The sequence below is a fragment of the Chlorocebus sabaeus genome, unplaced genomic scaffold, assembly GCF_047675955.1.
Source record: "Chlorocebus sabaeus isolate Y175 unplaced genomic scaffold, mChlSab1.0.hap1 unalloc_scaffold_1184, whole genome shotgun sequence".
Taxonomy (NCBI): Eukaryota; Metazoa; Chordata; class Mammalia; order Primates; family Cercopithecidae; genus Chlorocebus; species Chlorocebus sabaeus.
The window spans coordinates 1,253-20,339 of record NW_027326951.1 but is presented as its reverse complement, the minus strand read 5'-3'; the positions used below and the strand labels follow the sequence as shown (position 1 = coordinate 20,339).

Below are 19,087 nucleotides of genomic sequence, written 5' to 3'. Positions count from 1 at the left end.
AAAGGGAGTCCTTCAAGTTAAAAGGAAAGGGCCATAGATGGCAACATAAAGCCTTACGAAAATAGGAATCTCTCCAGCCAAGGTAAATACATAGAAACATATAGTAACCTATAACATTGAAATTTTGGTGCAAGGAATTTAAATGACAAAAAAACATAAACCATAGCTATAAATCTATGTGAATGGGTATAAAATACACAAAGATGTAATTTGTGACTCAACAACATAAATGAGGGTAGGGTGGGTATGGAGCTGTAAAGTGGTAGAGTTTTTCTATGCCATTTAAGTTCATTGTTATTTGTGTAAAATGGAATGCTATGAATTTAATATGTTTCATGTAATTGCTGTGGTAATGGCAAAGAAGGTATTTATAGAGTATACACAAAGAAAATGAGAAGGGATTCAAAGCATATCACTAGAAAAGTATCAATGAACCAAAGTAAGGCAGTAGGAGAGAAAAGGAGGGACAAAAATAAGCTACACAGGGTGGAGCAAGATGGCGGAATAGAAGCTTACACAGTTCGCTGCCCCGCCCCTGTCCCCCCCCTCCCCCCGTGTCCCTCTGCCCCCGGCGTCCTCCCCTCTCAACACTTCCTGCAGGAACACCAGATTTTAACAACTATCTGCACACAGAAAAGCACGATCACAACAACCAACAATCAGGTGAGCAATCACAATGCCTGGTTTTAACTTTATACAGCTGAAAGAGGCGTTGAAGAGAGTTAGAGAGAGGGTCATGATTCGCGGATGCCACCCCTCCCAGCAGAGGCCATGTTCTCCTTCACTTTTAAATAACTGTTTTGCCAGGATGGGTGTTCCGGGTTGGAGAGCCTATACACTTGAGGGAGGGAGAGCCAGAGACTGGGGGACTTCACACTGAACTCAGTGCTACCCTGTCATGGCAGAGAGCAAAGCCTTGCTGGGCTCCGCCAGTGCTGGTGCATGGAGGCAGCATTTGGACCAGCCCTAGCCAGAGGAGAATTGCCCATCCCAGCGGTCAGAACTTGAGTTTCTCAGCAAGCCTTGCCACCACAGGACAAAGGGTCCTAGGTTAAACTTGAAAGGCAGTCTAGGACACAAGGACTGCACTACCTGTGCAACTCCTAGTGCTGAGCTGGGCTCAGAGACGGAGGACTAAGGTAGAGACACAAGCTGGGGTGGCTAAGGGAGTGCTTGCCGCACCCCTCCCCAACCCCAGGCTGCACCACTGGCAGCAATGTGAAAATGACTTCTTCCTTCTGCTTAAGGAGAGGAAAGTGAAGAGTAAAGAGGAATTTGCCTTGCCTCTTGGATACCAGCACAGCCACGGTAGGATAGGGCACTGGGCCGAGTCCTGAGGCCTCCATTCCAGGCCCTAGCTCTCAGACATTTCTAGACACAACCTGGGTCAAAAGGGAACACACTGTCTTGACGGGAAGGAACCAGTCTTGGCAGGATCTATCACCTGCTGACTAAAGAGCCCTTGGAAATTGTCTCTGTCTGCACATGACATGATTGTATATTTAGAAAACCCCATTGTCTCAGCCCCAAATCTCCTTAAGCTGATAAGCAACTTCAGGAAAGTCGCAGGATACAAAATCGACATGCAAAAATCACAAGTATCCCTATACATCAACAACAGACAAACAGAGAGCCAAATCATGAGCGAACTCCCATTCACAACTGCTACTAAGAGAATAAAATACTTGGGAATACAAGTTTCAAGGGATATGAACGACCTCTTCAAGGAGAACTACAAACCACTGTTCAAGGAAATAAGAGAGGACACAAACACATGGAAGAACATTCCATGCTCATGGATAGGAAGAATCAATATCATGAAAATGGCCATACTGCCCAAAATAATTTATAGATTCAATGCTATCCGTATTGGCTTTCTTCACAGAATTGGAAAAGCTACTTAAAACTTCATACAGAACCAAAAAAGAGCCCGCATAGCCAAGACAATCCTAAGCAAAAAGAACAAAGCTGGAGGCATCACGCTACCTGACTTCAAACTATACTACAAGGCTACAGTAACCAAAACAGCATGGTATCGTTACCAAAACAGAGATATAGACCAATGGAATGGAACAGAGGCCTCAGAAACAACACCACACATCTACAACCATGTGATCTTTGACAAACCTGTCACAAACAAGCAATGGGGAAAGGATTCCCTATTTAATAAATGGTGTTGGGAAAACTGGCTAGCCATATGCAGAAAACTGAAACTGGACCCCTTCCTTACACCTTATACAAAAATTAATTCAAGATGGATTAAAGACTTAAACGTAAGGCCTAAAACCATAAAAATCCTAGAAGAAAACCTAGGCAATACCATTCAGGACATAGGCATGGGCAAAGACTTCATGTCTAAAACACCAAAAGCAATGGCAACAAAAGCCAAAATGGGCAATTGGGATCTAATTAAACTAAAGAGTTTCTGCACAGCAAAAGAAACGATCATCAGAGTGAACAGGCAATCTTCAGAATGGGAGAAAATTTTTGCAATCTATCCATCTGACAAAGGACTAATATCCAGGATCTACAAAGAACTTAAACAAATTCACAAGAAAAAAACAAACAACCCCATGAAAAAGTGGGCAAAGGATATGAACAGACAGTTCTCAAAAGAAGATATTTATGCAGCCAACAACATATGAAAAACTGCTCATCATCACTGGTCATTAGAGAAATGCAAATCAAAACCACAATGAGATACCATCTCACGCCAGTTAGAATGACAATATAAAGTTTAAGAATTACCCTGTGGGTCCCTTCTCTCTTCCTCGGCGCTGCCTACGGAGGTGGCAGCCATCTCCTCCTCGGCATCATGGCCGCCCTCAGACCCCTTGTGAAGCCCAAGATCGTCAAAAAAAGAACCAAGAAGTTCATCCGGCACCAGTCAGACCGATATGTCAAAATTAAGCGTAACTGGCGGAAACCCAGAGGCATTGACAACAGGGTTCGTAGAAGATTCAAGGGCCAGATCTTGATGCCCAACATTGGTTATGGGAGCAACAAAAAAACAAAGCACATGCTGCCCAGTGGCTTCCGGAAGTTCCTGGTCCACAACGTCAAGGAGTTGGAAGTGCTGCTGATGTGCAACAAATCTTACTGTGCCGAGATTGCTCACAATGTTTCTTCCAAGAACCGCAAAGCCATCGTGGAAAGAGCTGCCCAGCTGGCCATCAGAGTCACCAACCCCAATGCCAGGCTGCGCAGTGAAGAAAATGAGTAGACAGCTCATGTGCACGTTTTCTGTTTAAATAAATGTAAAAACTGCAAAAAAAAAAAAAAAAAAAAAAAAAGAATTACCCTGTGAACATTGCACTGATGAAGCCTGCCATGACTTACAGAGCCTAAGGAGAATCCAATGTCATGCATCCACACAGCTGAGTCAGCAATTTCCTTTCCTTTCCTTTCTTTTCCTTTCCTTTCCTTTCCTTTCCTTTCCTTTCCTTTCCTTTCCTTTCCTTTCCTTTCCTTTCCTTTCCTTTCCTTTCCTTTTGTTTTCTGTTCTGTTCTGTTCTGTTCTCTTCTCTTCTCCTTTCCTTTCTTCCCGTTTTTCCTTGCTTCCTTCTTTCTTTCTTTCTTTATTTCTCTCTTTCTCTCTTTCTTTCTTTCTTCTTATCTTTTTTTAATGTCAACACTTTGATTATATCATCCTACTTGCTTCTGGTCTGCAAAGTTTCTTCACAGAAATCCATTTATAATACTATGAAAGTAGCCTTGTATGTGACCAAATAATCTCCTGCTGCTGTTGAGATTCTCTCTTTGTCTGTCTTTAGGCAGTTTGCGTATAATGTGTGGTTCTCTTTGGATTTAACCTTGGTGGGATTTTTTTGAGCTTCTTGGATCTGTGTGTCAATTTTTTTTCCCCACAGATTTAAGAAGTTTTCAGCCATTACTTCTTCGAATGAGCTCTCTCTCTTTCTCTCTTCTCCTACTGAGATTACCATAATGCATATACTAGTTTGCTTGATGGTGTCCCATAAGTCCCCTAGTCTATCTTCACTTTTCTTCATTCTTTTATTCTTTTGCTCATCTGACATGATGATTTCAAATGACCTGCCTCCAAGCTTGATAATTCTTCTGCCTTATCAAGTGGTCTGTTGAATACCTCCAGTGAATTTTGCAGTTAAATTATTGTATTATGTTTTCATCTCTAGAATCTGCATGGTTCTTTGTTATAGTGTTAATTTCTTTGTCAATATTCTCATTTTGTTCATGCTTCATTTTCCCAGTTTCATTTAGTTGTCTCTCTGTGTTCTATTTTAGCTCATTGAACATCTTCATGACAATTACTTTAAATTCTTTGTCAGGCAGTATCGGGAGAACCTGCTCCCAATGTTTAACATGGGTTTTTTTCTATTTCCTAAGTGTCTCGGCTGGGTTGAGAAATAAAGGGAAAGAGCACAAGAGAGAGAAATTTAAAGCTGGGTGTCCGGGGGAGACATCACATGTTGGCAGGATCCGTGATGTTCCCCGAGCCGTAAAACCAGCAAGTTTTTATTAGCAATTTTCAAAAGGGGAGGGAGTGCACGAATAAGGTGTGGGTCACAGACATCACATACTTCACAAGGTAATAAAATATCACAAAGCAAATGGAGGCAGGGCGAGATCACAGGACCACCGGATGAGGTGAAATTAAAATTGCTAATGAAGTTTCGGGCGCACATTGTCATTGATAGCATCTTATCAGGAAACAGGGTTTGAGAGCAGATAACCTGTCTGACCAAAATTTATTAGGTGGGAATTTTTTCATCCTAATAAGGCTGGGAGCACTATCGGAGACCGGGGCTTATTTCGTCCCTTCGGCTTCGACCATAAAAGACGGGATGCCTTAAAAAGGGGCCGTCTATAAGCCTACCTTCAGGGCGCATGCTCTTTCTCAGGGATGTTCCTTGCTGAGAAAAAGAATTCAGCAATATTTCTCCTATTTGCTTATGAAAGAGGAGGAATATAGCTCTGTTCCGTCCGGCTCACCGGTGGCCAGTTCAAAGTTACCTCTCTTGTTCCCTGAATATCGCTGTTATCCTGTTCTTTTTTTTAAGATGCCCAGATTTCATATTCAAACACACATGCTCTACAAACTATTTGTGCAGTTGACACAATATCACAGGGTCCTGAGGCGACATTCATCTTCCTCAACTTACAAAGAAGATGACGGGATTAAGAGATTAAAGTAAAGACAGGCATAGGAAATCACAAGGATATTCATTGGGGAAGTGATAAGTGTCCATGAAATCTTCACAATTTATGTTCAGAGATTACAGTAAAGACAGGTGTAAGAAATTACAAAAGTATTAATTTGGGGAACTAATTCATGTCCATGAAATCTTCACAATTTATGTTCTTCTGCCGCGGCTTCAGCCGGTCCCTCCGTTCGGGGTCCCTGACTTCCTGCAACAAGGCAGCTCTTAGGTCTACATTTCTTTAGGGCTGGCTCCTGGAGTGTTGTTTTGCTCCAGTGACTGGGCCATCACCAGTTGATTTGTATGTCTTGAAATCTTTTGTTGGGATTTGGGCATTTGAAGAAACAATCACCTCTCCCAGTCTTTGCATACCAGCTTGGTGCACAGGAAGACCTTCGCCAATTGGCTGGAGGTTCTAGGACCTCTCAAACCTTTTGTAATGTCTTGTTGCCCCTGGCGTCTACCTACACAACTGCAGCTTTTACCTGCTGTGCACTTTCGTTTTCAGGAGCTTCCAGAATCTATCTTGGGTTGCTTCAGCCTCCCAAGTCAGGCAAGACAGAAAGTAGTCCCTCAAATAGCCCCCAAACAAGCCAGAACGTTGTATGCATGGCCCACTCTCTTGTTTTTATCCCAAGGGAGGGGCCCAGAATTCATGATTTTATTTTTTTCCTAGTGTTCCACACTACACCATGTAGAGGGAGGGGCACAAGGGGTATGCTGAATGCTGGGATTTTTCCTACCCTTGTCACTGGAATCCCTTCTTGGTTTTACAAGGGCCAATGTGCTGTAGCTTGTCCAGTGATCTCTACAATTCTCACAGAGGTACTTAGATTTATATAATGTTGTTAACCTAATATCTCTATCAGGGAAGGAGGGCCTGTAGCTTTCTTGACTGCTGTCATGCTGATATCACTCCCATGGGGCAACTTTTTAACAAGTGGTATTGGAAAAATGGGATCTCTTCCTCACACCATACACTAGGATACATTTCAAGTGGACCGGAGTTTACAGTGTGACAGGAGACAATCTTCTCTACATTTAGAGTGGGAAATCTTTCCTAGCTATGTCTAAAAACCCAAAAGGTATAAGGCAAAATGTTGATAAAGTTTATTAAGGAAACATAAACTGCGTTTGCATGGCAAACAAGGAAACAAAACACTATCAATGAGGTAAAATGATTCATGACAAACAGGAAAAATGATTTACGACTTATATCAGAAGAAAAGGTAAATGTCCTAATATATCCCTAAGATACAAAGAACTTTTCTTGGAAAGGAGAAAATGCCAAGGCCCCTATACTAACTGGGCCAAAACTGTAAACTAAAAGTCCATAAGAATAAAGAAAACAGGAATTTCTCTTAACCATATGGAAAAGATGTGCGACCTTGCACATATGAAGGGAAATGCAAGTTAACATATGCACTAATATGTCATTTATCTCCTATCAGATGGGCGAATTCAAAAATCTGGCAATACTACTGGTGAGATGCTGGGAAAACTTTCTCTTTCCGATATTGATCGGGAAAAGGCAAACGGTCCATCCTTCTTGAAGAGGTATTTGACAGTAATGAGCAAGACACCCTGTGTTTTCACCTCTTAAGCAGCAATGGTACATCTAGGGATCAATCCCAAAGACGTAGTGATATAAAAATTGCTAAAGATTATGTCAGGAGCCTATCCATTGCAGCCATATTTAAAATAATAGCAAGAGCCAGGTGTGGTGGCTCACGCCTGTAATCCCAGCACTTTGGGAGGCCGAGGTGGGTGGATCACCTGAGGTCAGGAGTTTGAGACCAGCCTGGCTAACATGGTGAAACCCCGTTTCTACTAAAAGAAAAAATAAAATAAAATAATAGCAAGAATAGAAACAACCAGAGTGTCCATCAATAGAAGACCAGTTGACCACACCATGGTAGGTCCACACAATGGGGTGCCCTCTAGCTGTTGAGAGGAGTGAGGGATGTCTCCAGGGAGGATTGTGGAGTGATCCCAAGGATTTCTTTATTTTCTGAGGTGGAGTCTCGCTCTGTTGCCCAGGCTGGAGAGCAGTGATGCGATCTTAGCTTGCTGCGGCCTCCGCCTCCCGGGTTCAAGCGATTCTCCTGCCTCAGCCTCCTGAGTAGCTGGGATTACAGGCGCCCGCTACCACACCTGACTAATTTTTGTATTTTTAGTAGAGACAGGGTGTTAAACCATGTTGGCCAGACTGGTCTCAAACTCCTGACCTCAAGTGATCCACCTGCCTCGGCCTCCCAAAATGTTGGGATTACAGGCGTGAGCCACCACGCCGGCCTCAAGGATTTCTCTTTTTTCACTTTTAGTAACTTTGTTTATTCATGTGTCTTTAACCACTTCAGTACATGCATTACATTGTAGCTACCACATCTACTCACTGAAATAACACAGTTCTCAACATGGGGAACAAGTGGCATTTATAGAAACTTTTCTTATATGTGTGACTTTAAATGCTTCACAAGATGCATAATAGTGTGGTCAGTACATCCATTCACTGAAATAACACTGTTCTCAGCTTGGCGATCAAGTGGCCTCAAGGATATGTTTTTAAGTTTTTTAAAAAGGCAAGGTGGAGAAGTTTATGTGTTAATAGCTTATGCAGCATTTATCTAAGCAGGAGGAGGGAGTGTAGTGAACGTCAGTCTCTCTAAAGAGAGAGAGAGAGATACAGATCCAATGGCCAGGCAATACCAGTTGCCCCCGTTTCTTTAGCCTTTAAGAAATCTGTTGACAAAATAGAAAAGAGAAATCTGTTGAATATAACCCTGTATGGATGGGTTTTGCTAATTCTGAGATCCCTACCACTCACCTCTACTCGACTTTGGCCCCCTCCAAGAATGCACATCCCCACATAAATGGGAATTCCGCTCAATATCTGTCCCAGATCTTTCCATTTTTAACTTTAAAAATAGCACTTTCCCACACATTTTAGGCTGTTCTTGGTCAGAAACCAGCAGTAGCAGCCCTTTATGGCCCTGCAGTGTTAGTGGAACCTACTTTGGAAAAGCCGTCTTTCTGGGCAAGGGTTGAAAGTGGCAGAGTGCTGGAGCTGGCTCTTAACGGAACATCAGAGCCAACCATAAGATTTTCAAGAATTTCGTGAGCCAGTTGTTAAATACAGCCATTATTAAAAACTACATTATATAAACTAACAATCAGATCAATTATATTGAAAACAAACATAATATATGCTAAAAAAAAAATCAATCCCTAATTATTTTTCTACTTTGTACTGTTATCTATGTTCTCATGGTTATTTACATTTATGGTATCCGAATGGTAAAAATATATCTCTTCCCAACTCTGCATTCACTGATATCACTTTGATATCTTGCATTCAGCAAGTGCAACAACCCAGGGCGTTTCCCCCAACCTTCCTTCCCCCTGAGAGCCAGTTGCTAAATCTGTACCTGCACACTAATGTTTGAAATTGATCCACTCTACAGAAGCTCTGATGTGATGGATATGCTCAGATCTAACCAATGCTGTTACGTGACATACACGAGTCAAGACATAACTCACAGTGCTCTATACAGTGATGTTTTAAATCTATGAACTGGGGTAGTACACAGCAAAGGGAAGAACATGAAAAAGGTTTGATATTTAACATTCACAAAGATGTCCTTAGATGCAAAAAATACACCGTCATGAGACTTTTGAAAAAGTCTGTGTGTGTATGGGTGGAGGGGGGGCATCAGGAAAATAAAAGGGCACAGGGAAAAGGGCCTCACTCCTTCCCCTGATGCCCATCACTTTATTTCTGTTTTTCCTCCCTCTTCTCATGCCACATCCTTTAACCAAAATATGCCCCCTCTTTTACCCAAGTCAACTGTGGGACTGTGGTGTGCCTAGGACACAATTTCATAGCAGGATCTTAGTCCTCTTCCAGGTACTACCGCTTCATTCCTCCAGAAATATGTGGACTTGTTCATCCATCACTACGAAAGGAGGGGCTTTGGGATCATTCGTTCGAGTAACAAATCAGGGAAGGAAGGAAGGTATGAGATGGACTTCAGTCTAGTCTTGCTCCAAGTCTGAGTGACTTTGCACGTTTGTTTCTCTGCCATCAGATCAAGAATATAAGAATCCTGACTTCTCGGGGTCTCAAAAAAGAAAGGACAAGTTGTAATTGGATGCCATCCGAATCAGTCGTCTTGGGTGAAGTACTGGGAGGGAAGAAAGGAGGGAGCTAATAGCATGGAAAAGGGCCCATATCGAGACATGTCCAGTTGAGCTTTCTTTCTGCCTGGTGGGGGTCTCCAGGTCTTCATTCATTTAGAATATCAGCAGAGGACTGGGAAACCACTGCAGGTAAGAAAGAGCTGATGGATTACTACATATTGTTACCTTGAGTAAGAAATAAAGGGACTATTTTGGAAAAACCCTCTGACTGATGTTTGTTGCTTTGAGTTTTGAGCCTTTTATTCAATGCTTTATTAAAAAATCGTACTATTAGCTGATTCAGGGCCTGGTAAAGACAAGGGAGAGTTCGCTGATCTTTGGCTAAAAATTTCCCGCAAACCACTTTTGCAAATCACTGTCATTCTTTGAGTGTGTTTCCTCATCGGCAAAATGGCAATAATAATGCTTAACTTGCAAAGTTGCCGTGAGGCTGTATGTGCTTAGTGCGGTGAGCACAAAATAAATAAAAGGTAGTGATGCTTCCTCATATTTCATGGGTCCTTCAAAAATAGGGTCTGAGTCTAATTCATTTCCCCTGTTTGATTCTTCTTGTCCTGAGTGGCCTCAGTTTCCTCCACTGTAAAATTCACATTGGTCTAGAATAAAACCGGCATTTCCATTGGGCAAAACTGTCCTTCATGGAAGTTTGGTTTGGCCCAGATATAGGGCTTAAAGAAGAAACCCGAGCCAATGCTCACAAGTTGAGTGATTTTGTATAGAAATCTAGAATTCCATCTTCTCTTGAAAACCCAGCCAATTTGGCCACCATGAGTCGCTATCCCTGCATGGCAACAATTGCCTAGAGCCAAGTAGCAGCTGCCCGCTTACGTAGAGCATACACTGTCAGTTTGGCCAGAGCCCATCGGGCCTGCTCTACTCATTTACATGATCTGCTTGATCCTACAGATATTGCCACTTATGACCCTCTGGGCAACTGGAAACAGTCTATGCCAGGCAGAGGGTAGGTACTTAATTGCTCAATGAATAAATACCTTACTCTTTTTCCTCTACCATTTTCTTATCTAGCCATGTTAGGAAATCCCAGTTATCGGATAAGGTGATTCTCATTTGGAAACATGAATTGAACAAATCGGTTAGAGTCGGGATAGTCTGGGTTATACTGTGGTAACAAAAAACCCGTATATCACAGTGCCTTATAACAACAAGGGTTTATTATTTGTTCACGTACATAAACCTAGACACAAAGTGAAAACATCTTCATGTTTCCACCAGCATGGGTACACACATGAGTGCACAGGTATGTCAGCAATCACAAGACGAATAAAAACTCTGGCATATGAACCCACACAGAATCCCACTGAGAGACTGATCAACTTAGATTGCACAATCCTGTCTTTACGAAACAGAAAAAGGCCCCGGCATCCAAAAGAGTGAGGGATAGAGGTACAAGAATATCCACCTTCAGTCAAGGAATTGCCCCATATAATAAAAAGCTTATAAAACACCTGAAGGCTTAAAAAAAAAAAAAAAAAAAAAAGGATGTTAAGCGTTTTGGACGTTAACCATTTTGCACATTCAGAAACTGGATTCTAAATAGGCAGTGCTCTGTTGAGGCCTCCTCCCCTGGGTTCCTAGCTCAAGAGGGAGATGCATCCCAGATGTCCAATAGGCAGCGAGATGGAGCTGGTTGGCCTGGGGTGGAGAGAGGGGCTGGGAGGCTGGAATCCTTTATCTCCAGCAGGAGCTGTGGACAGAAAGGAAGGGGCCAGAGCCAGGTCACATCCACATCCCCTTCCAGATCTACTCGTTTTATGTGTCCCGCCCAACCAAAGATTTGTCACCTGGCCTGTTGCATAGACCTCTTCCTCTCTGATTTCCCCATCTCCCATCTTGCCTCCCCCAATCCTTCCATCAAAGCCACCACAGGTCTTTTTGTCAAGCTCGGGGTCTGTGAAATTGTTCTCCCTAGCTCAGAAAACGTTCCCTGGCTCCTCACTACCCACAGTTGCTGGTCCAGCCTCCTAAGCCTGACTTGTCAGACCTCTGTGATTGGCACCCTCTCCAGCCTCATCCCTTTCTGTTCCAGCAGTCCCTCCAGGGGTGTTTCTTCACTGACACACCATGCTCCATTCACCATTTTGATCTGGGAATGCCTAGCCTTCCCTCCCAGCCTCCCCAGTTGTTTATCCCCCTCGGAGCTCCTCCAGCCCCTCTTCTCTGGGCACATCGTTAAAATTTGACCACAAAACACAGCTTGCCAGGGCATCCAGGCTCCACTTCTAGACTGGATGCTCTCGGAAGGCAGAGACCAGACCTCCTTCCAGACCAAGCCCTTTATCACCTCTGTATGTCCTCCCCAGACCACAGTAGGCCACAGGGGGCTGAGCACAGACCCTGGGCTGAAAGTCAAGAGGGCCGGTTCTTCCACTTGATATGCTGCATGCATATCAGAGAGGGCAAGTCCCTGCCACTCTCAGGGCCTGAACTTCCTTCTTTCTTGACATCAGGGCACTGAACGCTTGCTGTTGCGCACAAAGCTCAATAAACCGAAGATTCAGTAAACAGCACTCAACTACCATCTCGGGAGTCATACTGAGGAGCTTGGGTGCCTGGCCCCAAGGAGATTCAACTTACTGACTCTGATTTTTCAGCTAGAACCTGCTTACCACAACGACCCCCATTCCCCAGCTATTCCCACCCTGTGTTCTCCTTTCAGGGAGCAGGCTACCTGGTGGGTTGCAAGGCTGGTGCAGGGAGATGGACTCAGGAGGGGCCTGGGCAGAGTTTCTCAGAGTCAGCAGAGCCTCAGCGGCCTCCAGTTTCCGCTGCCACTCTGAGTGGGCAGAAACCAAAGCCTGGTCAGAGACTTTGGGGACCTGCAAAGGAAAGTGCGTGAGAGAATAGGCACTGGGAAACTACACCTCTTCCTAATACGACAAGTGCCCCTTCAGCCCCGTGTTCCCTCAACCTCCTCCCCCACCCCCACCAAGGCCTTCTGCTCTTCCCATCCACTAAACTCCATCCCTCCCAGGGTTCTGGACCCCACTACTTTCCCAGGACCTGTGGCTGCAGTAGAAGAGGGTCAAGGGTGGCACAGGGCTGGAGGATCAGAGTTGAGCATCTAGAAACAAGGAAAGGAGAGGCCAGGGGATTAAATCCACTGGTGGACACATACTATCAGTAGACAGAAAGAGGGGCAGGATTTTGCAATATCTGGATGTGGGAATCCCAATGCCTGCTGGGCCATTAGTCATTGCGGCTGGGGCAGGTCCCTTCTCCTGCTTGGCCAGGTTTCTTTTCCATACCTCTTTTTCCTGACAGGGACGCTTATTCCTACCAGCTCTTTCCTCCCAGGGCAATGGTGGAAATCATGGGAAATTACAGGTGTCCATGTTTTAATTCGCAAAGCACCTGGAGAGATGTGATTACTGTCCCTGTTCAGGGACTGGTTCTCACTTCCATATTGCCCAGTCCCCATGGGTCTTGAAAGACAAGCATGGCTCGTCTCCAGGAAGCTTTCTCTAATGGCCTCTGGACTTTGCCCAGGGGCTCTGTGGCCCTCACCAGCGTGGACCCCACCTTTCAGCAGGACCTTCTATCCCATCCACCTGTTTCATGTGGAATAACAACCCCCATTTGTTGAAGCCCTACTATGTGGCAGGCCTTGTGCCAGTTCTCTTTTCAATGCTATGGGTATAGGATATTGTCCTCAGTACATCCATAGGGAAATGGAGGTTCAGACACATAAAGTCACTTGTCCAAAGTCTCACAAATAGAAAATAGCAAAGCTAGGAGAGCCCTGTCCTCGCCCGTTAGTATTACATGCTGCCTTGTCCTCCTCCTTCTTCTCCTCCTCCTTTTCTTCCTCCTCCTCCTCCTCCTCTTACTCCTCCCCCCCCCACTTCCTCCTCCTCCTCCTCCCGCTCTTCCCCTTCCATCTCCCATGGCATCAAGCACAAGGTTAGGCACACAAGACACAACCTGCTCCATGGTCCTCACTCTACTCACATGCTGGGCAGGGCAGGGGGCCTGTGGGGATCTCCAGAAGGAGAAACCAGTTGCTGCTCCAAGGTCACTGGAGTACAAGGCAGAGACAAAGATTCTGGGGCCTGGCCAAGCAGCAGAGCCCCTTGGGAGCTCCCCTGCAGGGGCAGAGAGCACAGGTTGCAGTCAGGTACCAGGCCGGCCGTGGAGAGAGGAGGTGTGGACATCTTTTGGGATGAGGATAGGAGCCTAGAATGTCAGAGCTCTGAAGACCTTGAAGACCAGCCAGTCTTACCTTTCATTTTGCAACTGGGGAAATTGAGGCCCAGGGAGGAGAAGTGATTTTTCCCAAGGTCACATGGTGAGCTGGTGATAGGATTGGAGATGAAACCCATATCCTTGGGACACAGTGAAAGATGTCTGGACAGTGGCTGGGTGGGAGCCTGCCCGACTGGTCACCGACTCTCCTTACCTCCTCGGAGGCTGTGAAGATGTGGGTCTCGGGCTGCAGCATGTTGTTCTCCTTCCCAGCTGTGAAAGACCAGGAGCAGCTTTTGATGAGTCTTTCCCCCAACCCCACCCCACTTCACCCCACATCCAGTCTCAGGTCTCATCTCACCAAGGAGCTCTTCAGTTCCCTTGTCCCCCAGCTCTCTCCTTCCTGCAAACACTCGGTAGGTAACATTGATGACATTTTGCACCTGGGCAAACTAAGGTCCGGGGAGCAACTTGCCCCAGGTCACACTGCAATTCTGTGACAGGACTGGTGACAGAACTACTCATGTTTCCTCCACCCAAACTCTGGCTCCCTGCCTGGCCAGAAACACTCACTGAGGACTCCTGCTCTGATGGTCAAATTCCTGACACGGACGGGAGCTTTGGGAGGGGCAGCCATACTCCTTATTGGTCCTTGAGCCAGGTGTCTCTTTGGCCGTGCCCGCTGCTCCCTCTTCAAGGCACTCACAGCAGGCAAGACCCTGAGGTGTTCTCTGAAGTAAAGGATTGCAGGGCTAAGGTTAGTCCCATTTAGAGAAGGTCTGGGCCCTCCCCATCTCAGACACCATACTCATGAGAAGAGGGCACAATTGTGACACTCGCAGGCCTGGAAGAGGCAGAAATGCTTGTGGCCGCTGATTTGGGCAGTAATACCATGGTCGTGGCAGCGGTCACAGCAACCTATAGCTCTTCTGGGGCCAAGCTGAGTCCCCCATGGGGCTCCAGTCTCACGCTGTGCATTCAGAGTCAGAGGGGCAGCAGGGTGCAGCAGGTATTTATTTGGGATCCATGCTTCTAGGGTCAGGAGTGGAGGTCAGAATGGCCACACGATCCCCTACCCCCAGCGTACTTCCTCTGCCCTTGGAAAACCCTATCTGAGGTGGCTGAATGCTCCTTCTCCATCCTTCTCACCGCTGGAATCAGATTGCCTTCCCTCCCCTTCTTCTCCCACGGTTTTCACCAACCTTCACTGCGACCTCCTTGCTCATGTTGCCTCCTTCACAGAAGCCCCAATCACACATAGCCCCTTCCCGAGAAACTCTTGGCAAGGATCCCATACCCATTCAATGCAGTCATTATTCTCCTTGCTTACCATCACTTCACCACAGACCCCACTTTCAGGCATGCACATGCACTCCCGTGCCCTCTTCCACCATTACTACACCCCCTTCTTGTGTATCATCCTGCACTCTGCCAAACCCAGGTATTATTCCTGGCATCCACTTCAACAATTCTCTTCCGAACCTCCTGCATTCATTCACTCCCCACACAGGATTTTGTGCCCCCATTGTCAGTCTCTTCTATGCCCTATATTCAATTTTCCCCTCACATTTCGTGCTGAATCATGCTGATTTTTTTTCTTGTACCCCACCTTACACTTAATTATTCCCTTGCTCCCCCTTTGAACTGATTTCCCTCTTGTATCCCATGAAATCGTATTGTTCTGGATCCCTGGCCCTCTTTCAATTATTAATTTCATTCATCCCTTCATGCATCCCCTTGATTCTTCTTCTTTTTTTTTTTTTTTTTTTCTTTTTTCTTTTGAGACGGAGTTTCGCTCTTGTTACCCAGGCTGGAGTGCAATGGGGTGATCTCGGCTCACTGCAACCTCTGCCTCCCGGGTGCAAGTGATTCTCCTGCCTCATCCTCCCGAGTAGCTGGGATTACAGGTGCCTGCCACCACGCCTGGCTAATTTTTTGTATTTTTTAATAGAGACGGGGTTTCACCATGTTGGCCAGGCTGATCCACCCGCCTCGGCCTCCCAAGGTGCTGGGATTACAGGCATGAGCCACCGGGCCCGGCCGATTCTCTTGATTCTTCATTCAGCAGGTACCTGTTGAGCCTCCTATGAAGTGTCAGGTTCTGATCTAGCCAATAGGAAACTCCTCAGTGCAGTAGTGTTTCTCTTGGACTGACACACCTTTTCTGCTTTCATGCAAACCCACACATTCCCTCCACAGTCTCCCCCAAATCTTCCATATTCCTCTCCACACTTCAACAATTTTTCTGGAGCACACCATCTCCCCCCACCCCCACCCCACCCCACCCCACACACACAGTCCCACCACCCTGGAGAGCACCACTTCCTCAGGAAGCCCAATCATCCACTCCCTCCCGGACCTCTGAATCAAAAGTAGTCCCACGAGACCTGCCTCACTGGCCAAAGGCCAGGGCTCAGGGGGCTGGAGCAAGGGGTCCTCCCAAAAGGGATTCCGGGACAGCTGAGGGCGCGATGGGACATCAGGAGCAGATGGGAGTTCCCTGCTGAGGTAGCAGAGAGGGGAAGGTAGCAGAGTTGGGAATCTGGCTCAGGAGGGTGGGAGGAAATAAGAGGCGTGGAGAACGAGGGCCTAATTCTCATGTCAACGTGTGGTTGCCCCAGCCTCCAGCAAGTCAGAACCAGTCAGAGGGTCTGAGGGAAGATGCAGCTTCTGCTTCCCTTCCCGCCCTTGCCACAAAGGCCAGAGAGCTCTTGTGCTGCCTTCAACCTCCCGCCGCTGTGGCTGGCGACCAATGAACCTCGAGATCTCTTGAGGCTCACGTTCTGAGGTCACGCCCCCCTCACCTCCATGTAGCTTCTCCTGCTCCCTGTACTAGGTCAGTCAAGAAATCCTGAAGTGATCGTTGAGCTTTATACTCCCCAAGGCTTGTTTCCCAGATTGGTCTCCCTTTGGGTGTGAAATATTTTGTGTGGATGCATTTTTAACTCACGTACTTGGTATTTTGTAATTTACCTTTTAAAAATTCAGCATGTGATTAAAGATCGATCCATATTTCTGTGCCGCGGATTCCCAATCAGTGGTGACTTTGCAACCCCCGGGGAACGATGCTTGGAAACACTTTCGTCCGTATTTGTCTCTGTTTATGAACTCCCTGTAATGTTCCACAGATAAATGTGTCTATTCCTGTGCCACTACTAAATTGTCCTAAATTTTTTCACTTCACGATACATCTTGACATCGGCTCGGGCAAGTTCCTGCATGGTATTCATCGTCTCCAAACACGTCTTTGCTATTCTTTGCCTTTTTGTCCCTCCGCATGAATTAGTGTGCAATGTCAAGTCTCCCCAGACTCAGTTGTAACAGATTTGGATTGCATTTTCACTGAATCTGTGGATCAGTTAGGGGAGAATCCACTACCTGCAGAATACTCGGCCTTCCTATTCACCAACTTGGGATGTCTCCACTTACGTGGGTCCTTAATGTTTTAATCTTTCAGTTCAGTTTTTAGTTTTATCTTTTGTATATTTAGATCTTGCACATCATTCATTGTATTTATTCCAAGATACTGTAGATCGTTGCTGTGCTTGCACTTGATGTCTGTTTAAAAGGACAATTTCTATTTGGATCTAATTTACAGAAACGACTTTAACTTTTAAAAACGTGACTTGATCTTAAAGTCAGTCAGCATGCTAAACTCTGCAGTAGGCGTTCTGGGATTATCTGTGAGTTTACGCATAGTAGAAATAGAATTGAAGTTATGGGGTTTTTTTGTTTGCGATTTTTGTTTTTTGGTTGGTTGTTTGGTTGTGTTTTAACTGCGCTGGCTAGGAAATCTAGTACAAGATCTAGTAGCGACAGCAAAATTGGGCTTCTTTGGGTTGTTTCGGATTTTAAAAGGAATGCTGCCAGCATTTCCATATTAGTATTGTTTCCTTGTGTTTTCCTTACCTTTTCCTTTCATTTCCTTTTCTTTCCTTTCCCTTCCCTTCCTCTCCCTTCCTTTCTTCCCTTTCCTCCTTCCTTCCTTCCTTTCTTCTTCCTGTCTCCCTACACCACGCCACCCCCACCCCCGCATGTCTTATGCCTTTTGTCCTTCTTCATAAATTAGCATGCAATTTCAAGTTTCCCAAAATTTCGGTTGTAACAGATTTGGATTGCATTTTCACTGAATCTGTGGATCAGTTATGGGAGAATCCACTATCTCTAGAATACCTGGCCTAAGTAACTTCCAGGTTTTTTCCAAAACCTTCAGCAAAGTTTATCTTATAATCCAAACGGTTAAAAAATCATAAATGTATATCTTAATGAGTTTTCTATCTCTTTCTTTCTTTTCCTTTCTTTCTCTCTTTCTTATCCTTTCTCCCTTTCTCTCTCTCTCTCTCTCTTTCTCCTTCCTTCCTTCCTTCATTCCTTGGGTTGCTTTCTTTATTTGTTTTGTAAACAAAGATGAAACAAAAAAGCAGCCCCTCACTCTGTCACCCAGGCTGCTGAAGTGCAGTGTCGGTGATCTTGGCTCACTGCAACCTCCACCTCCTGGGCTCAAGCAATCCTCCTGCCTCAGCCTCTCAAGTACCTGGGACTACAAGCACACGCCACCATCCCCAGCTAATTTTCGTATATTTTGTAGAGACGGGGGGTTTCGCCATGTTGCCCAGGCCATCGTGAACTCCTGGGCTCAAGCAGTCTGCCCGACAAAAGTGCTGAGATTACAGGTGTGAGCCACCAAGCCAGGCCTCTTAGTGAGTTTTCAAAAATTAAATATACGCCTGCAATTAGTATCTAGAACAAACAACAAAATATATGAGCAACACATAAACCTCTCTCGGGTCCCCTTCCAGTTACAGCTTTGCTAATGTCAAACCAGCTTTCCTCTCCCATAGTAAATGTAACTTAGCTATGGTGTATTAATGTTTTTGTATATGGTGCATTAGAGCAGTGGTCCTAAAACACTAGCTTGATTACCAAGCCCCAGAGGGCTTGATAAAACAAAGATTTCTGAGCTCCATATCTGTATTCTCAGATAACAAGGTCTGGGGTGGGACCCAGAGTTTGGTTGGCTTTGCTTTTTCTCTTTTCTTTTCTTTTCATTTTTCTTTTCTTTTCTTTGTCTTTTTCTTTTCTTTTCTTTTTCTTTTTTTTTTCTTTCTTTCTTTCTTTCTTTCTTTTTTTTTTTTTTTTTTTTTGACGGAGTTTCACTCTTGTTGCCCAGGCTTGAGTGCAATGACGCGATCTCGGCTCACTGCAACCTCTGCCACCCGGGTTCAAGCGATTCTCCTGCCTCAGCCTCCCGAGTAGCTGGAATTACAGGCATTCACCACCACGCCCGGCTACTTTTGTATTTTCAGTAGAGATGGGGTTTCTCCATGTTGGTCAGGCTGGTCTTGAGCTCCTGACCTCAGGTGATCCACCAGCCTGGGCCTCCCAAAGTGCTGGGATTACAGGCGTGAGCCACCATGCCGGCTGAGTTTGCCTATCAAACAAGTTCCCTGATGATGCGAACACTGCTGGTAGGGGACCACATTTTGAGAACGAAAGCACAAGAG

General features: G+C 45.4%; 2 protein-coding genes across 2 annotated transcripts; one reads left to right on the top strand and one right to left on the bottom strand.

The window, feature by feature from the left end:
* Positions 1-2,745: 2,745 nt before the first annotated feature.
* LOC140710993 (large ribosomal subunit protein eL32) lies at positions 2,746-3,264 on the top strand. The gene has a single exon (XM_073013980.1). The coding sequence runs from the start codon at positions 2,816-2,818 to the stop codon at positions 3,221-3,223; it is 408 nt and encodes a 135-aa protein (XP_072870081.1). The 5' UTR covers positions 2,746-2,815; the 3' UTR covers positions 3,224-3,264.
* A 7,199-nt stretch (positions 3,265-10,463) lies between these two features.
* On the bottom strand, positions 10,464-15,852 carry LOC140710992 (doublesex- and mab-3-related transcription factor C1). Its single transcript, XM_073013979.1, has 6 exons — positions 14,157-15,852; positions 13,798-13,856; positions 13,350-13,483; positions 12,402-12,462; positions 12,070-12,217; positions 10,464-11,085 (listed from the first exon to the last, which is right to left on the bottom strand). Exons 1-6 carry the CDS (start codon positions 14,218-14,220, stop codon positions 10,973-10,975), a joined length of 579 nt encoding a protein of 192 aa, XP_072870080.1. The 5' UTR covers positions 14,221-15,852; the 3' UTR covers positions 10,464-10,972.
* Positions 15,853-19,087: the final 3,235 nt, after the last annotated feature.

What these genes read in the sequence shown, in the direction of transcription:
- LOC140710993 (XM_073013980.1), top strand. Translation starts at nt 2,816, where the DNA reads ATGGCCGCCCTCAGACCCCTTGTGAAGCCCAAGATCGTCAAAAAAAGA.
- LOC140710992 (XM_073013979.1), bottom strand. Translation starts at nt 14,220, where the DNA reads ATGGCTGCCCCTCCCAAAGCTCCCGTCCGTGTCAGGAATTTGACCATC. An exon ending in CATCAGAGCAGGAGTCCTCA is followed by an intron (nt 13,857 to 14,156) that starts GTGAGTGTTTCT and finishes GGTCTTTCACAG; the next exon opens with CTGGGAAGGAGAACAACATG. An exon ending in CCCCCTGCCCTGCCCAGCAT is followed by an intron (nt 12,463 to 13,349) that starts GTGAGTAGAGTG and finishes CCTTGTTTCTAG; the next exon opens with ATGCTCAACTCTGATCCTCC.